The sequence below is a fragment of the Uranotaenia lowii genome, chromosome 2 (genome assembly GCF_029784155.1).
Source record: "Uranotaenia lowii strain MFRU-FL chromosome 2, ASM2978415v1, whole genome shotgun sequence".
NCBI classification, from domain to species: Eukaryota; Metazoa; Arthropoda; class Insecta; order Diptera; family Culicidae; genus Uranotaenia; species Uranotaenia lowii.
Window position 1 is genome coordinate 369,856,628 of NC_073692.1, and position 12,315 is coordinate 369,868,942.

General features: G+C 33.5%; 1 protein-coding gene across 1 annotated transcript in view; it reads right to left on the reverse strand.

Annotated features, from left to right (window-relative positions):
• Positions 1-12,315, reverse strand: part of LOC129747628 (phospholipase A1-like) — a 21,495-nt gene continuing 9,180 nt past the window's right edge. The window contains exon 2 of the mRNA XM_055741919.1: positions 1-1,198. Coding sequence (XP_055597894.1) covers positions 120-1,198 — 1,079 coding nt within the window. The 3' untranslated portion in view covers positions 1-119. The remainder of the gene's footprint in view (positions 1,199-12,315) is intronic.

The following is a 12,315-nucleotide window of genomic DNA, read 5'->3' on the forward strand; positions in this document are numbered from 1 at the left end:
AATTATTTACGAATGCTATATTTCTATAAATTTTATCTCATTAGAAACGTTTCCAAACAGTGGCTCCAGAGAGTGAAAGCCAAATTCACAGTGTTTCGAGTAAATCATTACCACACAAACTATTCCTCCGTTCTAAAAAAGGGACTGGTGGCCGCCGTCAGCATGTAGTACACTCCGCTAGGTTTCAAGCGCTGCCGACCCAACTCGACGCCCCCTAGTCGAGCTTTGCCCATGGTGCACGATTCGCCAAGATTTTGCACATCGGCGCACCGATTGGCAAAATAATCCTTTACCTTGAGAGACTCTTTGAAGTAATGAACCGCGCGCTCGTGGTGACACGTCAAACTCCAACCACAGCCGGGCTGGACTATGCCCCCGTTGGGATAAAAATCCACGGTTCCAATGTTCCGAAACAGGCCTAAAGCTTTACCGTTACTGTGGATGACTTCCACATACTGGGCGTCGGTTGAGGCAAGTCGATCTTGATGCTTCTTGTACCGGAATAGAGGCGATGCCGGATCCAACCCAATTATGTACGCTATCTTTTCTTTGAGACGCTTCCCAGATAAACCAGCAATGTGAGCACCCAAACTGTGACCGATAATTCCAAACTGATCCGGAGTTTGACCCATTTCGAGTAGTTTCTCGATCATAGCTGCAACCACTTCAGCCACCTTGCTCACTCTATATCGAGCTACCGGATAAATCAGCGTTTGCGCTCCCTTCTCCCAATCGACAGCGATCACGTTGAAGTCATCTTGATCCAGCAGTGCCTTGGCCAGCGGCTCGATAACCTCCGATTCCGAACTACCCAACCATCCGTGGATCAAAATCTTTGTCGGCCGCTCCAACTTAAAGCCGTAATCACCCGTCAGCTGGGATACATTCGTTAAGCTTAGCTCCTGCGACAAGTTATTCGAGCGGGAGTAGAACCGCAGCACGACGTATCGTTCGGCATCGAACTGCTGACTGCTGCGGCGATTTTCCCGCACGAAAAAGCGAGGCACCACTTCGAAGTCTCCGTTTTTGTCCGGCAGGCGGACGTAGTCGTCCTCGGCATCCCGCGGTATGAACAGCGGTGGAACGCGTGAATCTCCATCGTTGTCCCGCTCGTATTCCATGTCGTCCAGATCGAGCTGCAGCTGTTCGGCCAGCTCGTTTCGGCCGTCGTTCTCCGGGAAGATGATGGCGTCGTCTCCTGGAAGCACAAGAGATGAAAAAATGTTATTAAATGGGCCTTATTCTGCGAGGCGAATGAAGTGACTCGGAGTCACATTAGTCGTAGTCACGTGACTCTAGTCGGGGTATTCTGAGAGGCGACTCACTCCAGGTGACTAGTTCATTGCTTCGGAGGCGAATGAACAACAGATGTTCATTTTGACGTTCCTCAGCAAATGAACCAGGTTCACCATGCGAAATATCAATCATCTAATGTATATTTTAAGAAGGTAGTGTGATACAACTCAATTTCCTGCATGTCGTCACATTCATGAAGAATTTAAAAATTTATACTGATTTAATGCATTTTTCATGCAACTAAACCAAAGAAGGAATTAAATCAATACCGAATCTTTATGAATATGCTGATAATCCCTAAACGGAATTCAAATTGTGTTTTGTTATAGTTCAGGTTGAAGTTTTGGATTTCTTTTTTTGTACGGAATAACATTTCAGATTTAGATATAAAATTCCTACTGAAAAAATATGAATTATGAATTCTTTGAAACGAGATTCGAAATAGAGTCAGGATTCTTCATTTTGAATCTCAATCTTAACAGCTAGAGAATTTCAAATTCAGATCGAAAACTTAATCTGAAATTTAATTTTATATTCACGATTGTCTGTCTTATGATAAGTCTCTATATAATTCAACAACAAAAAACGATTGTCTTATCGTTTTTTTAATTACCCTATTTTTATAGGTTCATAATTCAGATTCAATGATTTAAGAGTATATATTTAAAACTAGGATTTCAGATATAATTACTTATATTTCAAATTCTGGTTTCAAAGTTCATATTCTTAATTAATGTTCAGTATAAAAAGTTTAGATCTAGATTGCTCAAACTTTCTGACAAATGAAATCCATAATGTTATGTTTTGGTTTATGAAAACCATAACTTTATATTTAATTACGTAAACAACTTTCATGGTGCCATCCTGCATATTTTGGATGACGTCACTTCAAAGAAGCATTCAAAAAGTTACACTTGAAATACCATGTATCTCATGTGAGTCAGAAATGCGAACTGAAAAAAAAATTAGCCGTATGTGATGATACTTGAGAAGAGACTTTTACAAAAAATTTAGAACAAAGCCTACATAACGATTGGTTTTTAAGGTAACGCAGGTTGAAGGGAAACATCGAAAACTTAGAAATGATAAAAAGACTCATATGCGCAGAAGGGCAATAAAGCAATCGAGTGGAAATATTTTCCGATTTATACAGGGTTATGAACTTATATTCAAAAGAAAAAGTTTTGAAGAACCTTTTAGCTGAATGAAACTATAATTTCAAAGTAGTCAATTATTTCTTTGAATTCAGCCACAGTACCGTGGCTGAATTCAAAAGAAATCATCGATTACATTTAAATCAAGTTTATGAAATTTTCTGAATTCCGTAATAACTGTTAAGGATAATTTTAATATATTTTTTTTCCTTATTCTATTTATTGTGTGTTCTATTTATTTGTGTCTATTTCTATAGAAATTCTTTCCTTTATTTGGATTATGAATTTAGAATCTAAACAATAAATAACTAATAAATTTTAGATTCAAATTAAGATTGAAATTTGATTTGAAAATCTAATCCCCAGGGCTGGTAGCGAGTCACTTTTTAGTGACTTGGTCACTTTTTTTGGGTCAGTCACTAAAAAGTCACTTTTTTCATCATTTGGTCACTAAAGTCACTATTTTCCGAAAAATGGTCACTTTTATCACCAAAAGTCACTTTTTTCACCGATAATAAACCAATGAAAGAGTAATTTGAATTGCGCGTGTTAATATTGACGGTAGTAACGGTAAATTACTTGATCAGTTAGTCAGAAATTTGTTTCGCATCCGGCGGAATTTCGGCATGAATCACCCTTGGCTTGAGACATTTCGATCTACGACATTATTTGACGTTCGTGAATTGAAACTAACTTTGATTGTAGATTCTAGTTTTTAGTTCAATCAACCTTTTGTATTGGAACTCAAAACTTGATATACAAAAACCCTATCTCGTCTTTAGTTAGAATGGGTTTTTATTAAGAATTGTAACTTAGATTGAAATTGAAACGAACCATTTTTTTATGAAAAAAAATCTTTTATGTCATAACAAATGTTATGATGATATGAAATATTCTTTAAAAAACAATTTCAGACTCAATTTTATTTCGTATTTTTTGTACTGCTAAATACTTAAAAAAAAGGTTGTAAAAATTGACACAAGGCCACAAAAATTACATTTTTTTAGGTGCAATGAATTTAAACGGTAATTTCAACTAATTTGGTTTCCCCGAATCTAAATATGTATGCAATATTTCTATCAGCTTTTATATTTATTATTATTTATTTCGTCTTTGGTTTAATTACCGTACAGACTGATGACTTAAAAACTAGGAAATTCTTCTTAAGCCTATTTTAAAACGACGTTTGCACATATTAAAATTAAACAAATTATACACTAAATTAAAAAGTTCACAACACTTGTCAATAGGGTGGTTTTGGCCATAGGCAGTACGGTGGTGAGGAATTGAAAGAAACTGACGTTGTCGAAGTGTTCTCGTTGGTACATAAATGTTAACACGTTGTAGAATGTAAGCACAGTCAATACGGTTGGTCAATGTGTCGAATATAAAACCTTGCTGCAGTTCGACGCGCCGCTTTTCGAGTGAGGTTAGACATATCAGAGCACATCTTTCCTCGTACGGTGGATTTGTTATTGAAATGAAAATAATTTAAAATCTTTAGAGAAGTTTCTGCACTTTCTTTTTACAAAAACTCAAATCAAAAACATATTATTTAGAAATAAAAGTTTTATATGAATTGATGAGCTTTAAATAGAATCAAGTTTTCTTTACACTTTCTGCTGTGATGTCAAAAATACTTGTAATGACATTTTTCCATAATCAGTTATCTATCAATTTTACTAGTAATAAACTCTTTAGCTTAGCTTAGCTTAGCTTAGCTTAGCTTGATTGACTACTCACATCCACCTTAATCATTGAACCCGAAATGCTCCAATTTAAACTAAAAGATTATCACTGAAAAGTTTTTTTTAAATTATCAATACCATTGTTTGTCTGTCTTTCTACAAGATATGCATTTCGAATACCATGATCGCAGGCGTGGCTCAGTAGAACGAATTCCACATCGCCAATGGTTGCTACTCCGTGATTGACCAAGACCATCAATTTTATACAAAGGTCAAAAGAATGGTTCTTGGGGCTGAAAGCTCATTCTCAGTGTACAAAACTGATGCTCTCTCTTTGAACATCAATAACGGCGCCGGCCACGTCCTAGTAGTCAATGGATAGATAGAAAGTTAGAGAAAGGGATGAAAGAAATAAATTTGTGCTTTAGGACCGAGGTTACCTCTGCATCCTAGCAAACAATTTTGTTTTGGAGTGTGGGAGAAAGGATATGATCAGGAAACACTTTTGACCAGTGTCATTTAGTTTTTTCAAAACTTTGTTTTTCTAATTTAATAGTTGGTGATGCTTTTCTAACTGCTCGAAGACCTGTCTTATTGCCACTTTTGAGAGTTTTTTTTTAATGGATTTACACCTCTATCAGCGTTTTTATCGTTGAAACTTTCTTTTGTTTGTTCGTCTATATAGGGACTGAACCAGCTAGAAAAACCTTGCGATTATTATTTTCATTAGTTTTTTCTGTGTAACTTATTATTTTCAAAGATTTATAGTGTTCTAGCTAAACAGCCTCTATTTTATTGAACTTTATGACAAAGCATTTCAAAAATGTAAATGTTGATTTTTTAATTCCATCGACTTTGAAAGTGTATTCTAAACGAGAAATAATTTCACAATCTATACCTGACTTTAGAGTAATATTTTTATATGTGTTCAAAGACTTTCAAATGTTTGAATTTATTTTTAATCATGTATTCTAAATCTCATATTTAAAAAAAATCATTTTCAAATTCGATCTAATTTACCTTCCACATTCTAAATTTGAAATTTGAAAAATTAAAATGTTTCAAGTTTCTTTTTTGAATTTATACATTCCGAGTAAAACAGATTTTAAATGAAATTTGAAGTACAAAATATTATATTTCTAAATTTCCAAATTTTAAGATTGTTTAAAATTTTCTGAGTATCATATTTTCAATTTCTTAATTAATAAAATATCAAAAGTTTTATTTTTGAAATAATATTTTCATGTATCCACAAATTCTAAATTTTCAACTTCACAATTCATCAGATCTTTTTTCAACTTTATTATTTTTGTATATCAATGCTATCTTTTCAAATTTTTACTAACAAAATACAAATTTAAAAAAACTCATTCAAAAACTGTCTTTTTCGAGAATCCTATCGTCATACATTTCCCCTGTAAAATGTTTTGTTTTTTTTTTTTTCAATTTGGTTAACATAATAGTTTCTCAGCATAAAAATTTTCAATTTCAAATATCGAAATATTTAAGTGCCTTGAATAAAGATTAAGTGGTATAATTTATCATAAAAAAAAACAAAATATTTAAACATTATTCAAACTGAAAATATCGAACTGAAATTGGCTTGCTGATCTAATCCATGAATTTGAAAAGTGTTAGTTCGAAATCGGATTAAAAAACGCCTAAAGCTGTTTATTTTTCGAAGAAGTGAAAATGCTCATGATAGTCATGACACTTTCCAAAAGCTTTCTAGCGCCATCTTCAGTTATTTTTAAGCATTATTGGATATGAAATATTTTAATAGAAGATAGTTTTTAGAGAATTTTCAAACGCACTAGGTTCTTTCACTTCAAAGATGAGCTAGAATTATATATCGCCATATGAAGTTAGACTGACAAATGATACTTAGCTTGCTGATGCTGTTGCTAGAGATTATTCGACCAATTTATCCGTTGGAATCGTTCCTGGTTTCAGTTCACACTTGGAAACATGGATACTGAAAGTAACGCTAACGCTAGCCATGTTTCGAACCAAATATATACAGCGCCATCTCCACTTGATTTTTTCTTTTCGATGTTTTCTCGATGAAATAAAACATTTCTCTTCGCGTCATCTTATAACCAAATCGTGCAAATGTAAACACAATTTTCTCCGAAGATACCGAATTATTTCCCTTGACATCACTATAAACGTAATACTGCACACTTCTTTCACTGATTCCACGAAAACGTTGGAATTTTACTAGTAATAAACTCTTTATTACCAAAACTAAATGGCCGAATTTTACAAAATTTCTAGTTGAGGACACTATTTACCAAATCAATAATTGAAAAAAAAGCACCAAAATGGTTATGATGAAACATGTTTATTGAAAAAACTCTTCCTGAAATGTTTTTAAAAACTAATCTTTCTTATTTCCATACTGTTTTTTCAATTTTTTAAATAAATCTATCGAATTTTATTGTACAGTTTTTTTTTCAATTTTATAATCAACTTGCCGAATTTTTTTTAATCAAACTTTTTAAATTTTTAAGACATATTTTTAACAATTGTTTCCTTGTTTTTAAATTCTAAATTTTCATGTTCTTCAGCCATAAGCCTTTAACTCCAAATTTTAAATAAAAAAAAACATAATTTCAACCTTCTGTTCTTTAAGGACCCAATATTTTAATCAAAAGAGACAAAATACTCAGAGCTTGTAATTCAAAGCTTAAAAACCTGCGATTGAAACTTTAAACACTTTTTATTAATATTTTTTATTTGAAATCATATTTTTGGATCGATCATGATTTTTAAATTAATCTAAAAAGTTTGAAAAATTGTTCTAAGTAGCAACTTTCAAAATAAATTTTAATACGCAGTGTTAATAACAAAAGTTTTGAACTCATTATTTTTAATTGTTTATCAGTTTTTATCACTCACATAATTTCTCATTTTCTAACATTTCTTTGTCAGTGTAGTTGAACATGGAGGATTTTACTTTATTAAAGGTTTTATGTATGAATAAATTCTGTTCAAAATTCATTTCTTATTCAGTAATCGGTAATTTACATTTTAAATCAAAATGTTCAAATTAAAAAATTACAGCGGAATTTCTCACTAAACTTCCAGTTAAAAATGAGGAAAAGAATTCCAAATTAAGATGAATAAAAATTAACAATTATTATCATTTTCCTAACATCTATTCATGCTAAGTTTTGTACAAGATTTGACATTTATTTTAAAATTCAGATATTTTTTAATTTTAAATTTGCTAAGAAATTCTTTTGAAACTAATTTATTTCTTACTTTCTTGACTTATCGAAAATTGGAAACATTCATTGTAATATGTTTCCAAAATTTTGTTTATCAGTCATTTTTTTAGTTTTTGTGTTGAACATGAGTGACAAATGGTGTAAGAAAACCCTTTCCTTTTCAATTGTTTATTTTTGGTATTGTTATTAATTTTATCTAAATTTGAATTTTGAAAACCCCCCCGGAAGGGTCCATCGCCCGGGCCTGACTGGTCACATTTTTTGTATTTCAAAGTTATTTTTTCGTTCTACATAGTCACTATTTGGTCACTTTTTTCGGTCCTCAAAGTCACTATTTGGTCACTTTTTTTCAAATTTTGGTCACTAAAGTCCCTACTATTTCATTGTCAAACCGCTACCAGCCCTGAATCCCCCTTCTAATACACATGCAATCGATGGAATATTACACCTAAAACAATTAGATCGACTTGAACATTAAAAGTTCATTTGAAGAAACTTTTGCCCAACGTCGTTACATGATAAGGTGATGCAAATCTAATTTGATTTTAAGAACAACTTTATAAACTTCAATTAAAATTTTAAACTTCAAAACGTTCCATTCGTCACGCGAAGTTATACTAGCTGTTTGCTAATAATATAGGCACTTTTAAACAACAAATAAATGGCGTAGTTTTCTGTTTCGGTTCTGCTAAATTTGTGCTTGAAAAAAAATGCCTCACCTGTTCATGACACCTTATGGACTTTTGCCACAGCATTCATTCTTTGACAACTGCAGCATGAACGTTTCTTGAGATTCATTTGGCGAACTGTAATAAACCAAAACAACAGTCGGAACAAATTCAAAATCAGCATCGCTTCGAGTTCAAATAAAACAATTTGAATAAGTTTAGGTCCCAGCCATGAAAGAAAACAAGGAGATTCTGCAGCGGAAGAGTAAGCAAATAAAATCCCAATGCAATTCATACATCCGATGATTTTTCTCCAGCTTAATCTAGTTTTACGTGAAGGTAAGCTTTGTCAAAAGATCAAAATTATAGAAAATTACCAATTTTTTTTTTCAATTCTAGCATATTCAACGAAAATTACTGCAGTGATGATTCACAGAACTGAGCAAAGATGGAAACAGAGATTCCACATTTCCTGCATTTCTGCTATCGGCTCCAGAACCTACACGAAATGGTCAAACTGAAGATGTTTCGACTTAGTGGAAAAATGTAACAGCAATCAGCAAACATTCTGAACGTTATTCTACTTTTTTTTATACAGTGATTTGAATGTAAAAAATGAAATTTTATGAATTGCCATCAAAATCTGAACGTAGTTATTTCATAACATTTAAAAAACTTAATGAAGATTTTATAAAATACTTTGAAATCCGTATTAGATAAATTTTAAAACAGATTCAAATCTGAGACAAATATTAAATATGAATACAGTATTTTGACATTGTGATTTTAATCCTAGGATCGAAATGAAGTTTCTAAAATTTCATCCGAAATAAAAAATTTCATATTTTGATCAAATAAGAATTTGTAGTGTTTTCTTTAACATTTTCAAAATACAATTAAATTATATTACAACCTGTTATTCCATATTCCATTTTATTTTTCAAATCATATTCAAAATAGTCATAAAAAAGTCTTAGAATTGATTTTAAAATTATGATTTTTTCAACTGAGTTCTCTGCTACACATCAATTTTTGTTATACATAAATTTCTTTGATTCTTGTTCTCAAACCTTGTGGCTGCCCTAATCTGGAATTAGACTCCACTAAAAAGCTTGAAAATCAATGCTCAAAATCCATTTTAAATAAACTCAAAACTTCTTCAGCAGACACGCCATTCCCTAAGAATAGAAAGCACGAATTCCAAATATTTTAAAAATTGCTAGTTATGTTTTTCTCAACGATTTGTTTTAAAATTTAGTCCTTTTTCAAACTTATTTTGTGAAAACAAAAACCTCCATCGTTTTTTAATGGAATTAATCTGCGTTCTCATCTGTTTCCTACCGAGTCACTTGCGAAATAGGTAACGACTCCAAAAGTCACTTGCCACCGACTTGAGTCACGCCATTCGCCTCTGAGAATACGGTGACAGTAAAAAAAAGTTCATTCAAGTCACCTAAAGTTCATTCAAGTCACGGCATTCGCCTGCTAGAATACGGTGACTCTAAAAAACTAAGTCACTTCACGTCACTCGCCTCGCAGAATAAGGCCCAATATCGAGTTCGTTAACATCGTTGCAGAGAATAAATTCAGCTAATTACTATGGATAAGAAGCTGTTTCAGTTTACGCGGTTGCTGTTCGGTGCAATAAATGCACCGGATGCATTCCAATGCAATCAAAAATTCGGTAAAACGGTTCCAAAGAAGCTTACCCAGCAAACATTTTTGTAGGTATATATCTCAACAAACTTTTCTATACGTTTCATATACATTATAAAAACATCTTATATAACTCGAAAAAACAGCATTTACGTACTAAATGATGTGTCTGCATTAAGCGTGTTTTGTCGACTTTCGACATGTTGGGTAAAACCCTCGAGAGAAAAAGAGATCGTCTCTTCAAGCCGATCTCAACACGAAAGCTATTCTACTGCAGGGACGGAGAATTGTAATAAACAGGAGAAATACAGTCTCTTCTATTTTGGCTGGCACCGAAGCAACACGCTTTTTATTATTTCCTCCGAAGAAACTTCCTACAACTTTGTGGTTTTGAAGATAAATCAGTGGCGACGAGGGAAAGTAAAAAAGTTTTGTGAGTTTGGTTTGACGTGGTAAAATTTATTGGACATTAACAGTGATTTAAAAGTACTTTTCTTAACGCACCGTTCATGCTAAAGCTGTGGAACGATTTCCGGAAAGTTGATCGCAAGTTGGCGTCGGTCACAGAGTAATTTTCTAGAGAGGTGGCCATTTTAAGCATTTGGCTCTTTCATTGTCGGCTGGTGATTGGGTAAATCGCCATTTTGTAGAACCAAGAAAAACGTGTTCCGTTTTGTTAGGGCGGTTCAACAAAAGCGTTGGAGAAAGAATTTTTGTTGCTGTTGCTCGGAAGTGCTTTTTGCTGCTGTCTGCTGGTTGGCGGATATTGCGTTCGGTTGCTGTTGCTGAAGTTTTTTTTTACAAGTTTGCGTTGGTTTGTTTTTTCAAGCTAATTGCTTGTGAAACAGGTGATTGGTGCTGCTGTTTTCAGGTATGTGATTTTTGACGAAGCATTATTTTTACTGTGATTTTTTAAATATATTTTCGACATTGACTAAATATTTTATTTACATTTATTTATTTATTTTTTTTACATTTTAGTGATTGGATTTATATTAATTATTTTTTATTTCTTTTCATTTTTTTTATTTTTTTTTTTTCATTTTGTGGACGTCTTTTGTGTTTTTTAAACAAAAATCATTTATTAAACTTATCTATTGAATTCGAAATCTAAATTTATTATTTTTTTAAATTTTGATCAAAGTATGGCTCTTTCTACTACGACCGAGCATTTCATTCCGGGGTCAATATCCTTTTGTCAATACGTGGAACAATTGGAATGGATATTTATCCATAATAACTACGCGGAGGCCAAGTACAAATCTTCTTTTCTGGCTGTGTGTGGAACAGAGGTGTATTCTAGGGTAAAGTTGCTTTTTCCGGGTAGGGATGTTAAAGACATTTCCTACAAAGATATTATAGACGCTCTTAAGAAATATTATGATAAAACTGATTCTGAAGTCATAATAAGTAATGAATTTTGGACCAGAAGACAGAGATGCGATGAGAAAGCGATTGATTTCATTTTGGCAGTAAAATTAGCGGCGGAAGAATGCAATTTCGGTACATTAAAAGAAAGATTCATAAGAGACTTATTAGTAATTGGAACTTATGATAAACAATTGCAAAGCAGAATGTTCAATGAGGATAATTTGACTGCGGCTAAAGCAGAAAAAATGTTACTAAGTAATGAATTGGCTTTGGAGAAATCGCGTCGTTTGAATGGGGAGGAGAATCGTCTAGGTGTTATAGCTCGTTTGGGTAGACGGGAGGAAAGACCTCCAGTAAGATCGAATTTCAGGCAGCGTAGTAATAGTGGAGATAGATCGCCAAGATACAGAGATAGAAATAATAGCAGGGAGAGAAGTGTGGGATCTGGCTAAACGAACTGCATAAAAATGATTAAACATGTCCGAAAATATCAATTGGCAACCCTATACACATTACTCTGCGTCAACGGCTTTTCCCTCGTTCGATGGCGTTCTTTCTTCTCCCTCGCAAACGTCAGCGAACACAGCCAGTCTCGCGCCAAGTCACCCCAAAGCAGGAAGCCTTCCTACCGAACAAGAACCTACGGAATCGTTGCATCGGTTCTCCTGATCCAGAAGCGGATCTCACATTTGGCGACCGTGACAGGACCTCCGTAATTAATAGAATGAAAACAGTGGTGATACTCCTAGTGAAAATGTGAACGTGAAATATCAGTTCAAAAAAAAGTAAACAAATGATATGATTCTTCTGACGAACGATGGTTGCTTTGTTTGATTCAAGATGGCGATCAAAAAAGCGACTGAGTGAATCCAAATATGAAAGAAAGTTTTTTTTTGTCTTATTGTAGATCGGCAGATACCGACTGCATTTTTGGAAAAATCCGGCGGATACCGGTCAAAAGTTTTAGTTTAAAACTAAAGCTTTGAAGTACTCTGGCGGATACCGGATGCTTATTTCTATAGTCCGGCGGATACCGGCTATAGCTTGGATTATTCCGGCGGATACCGGATAATCAGTAAATAGTTCGGCGGATACCGGCTATTTTAAAAAATCAATCTGAGGGAAATCAGATGATTGTTGAAATAGTTCGGCGGATACCGACTATAGTTTGGATTATTCCGGAGGATACCGGATAATCATTAAATAGTACGGCGGATACCGGCTATTTGAAAAAATCAATCTGATGGAA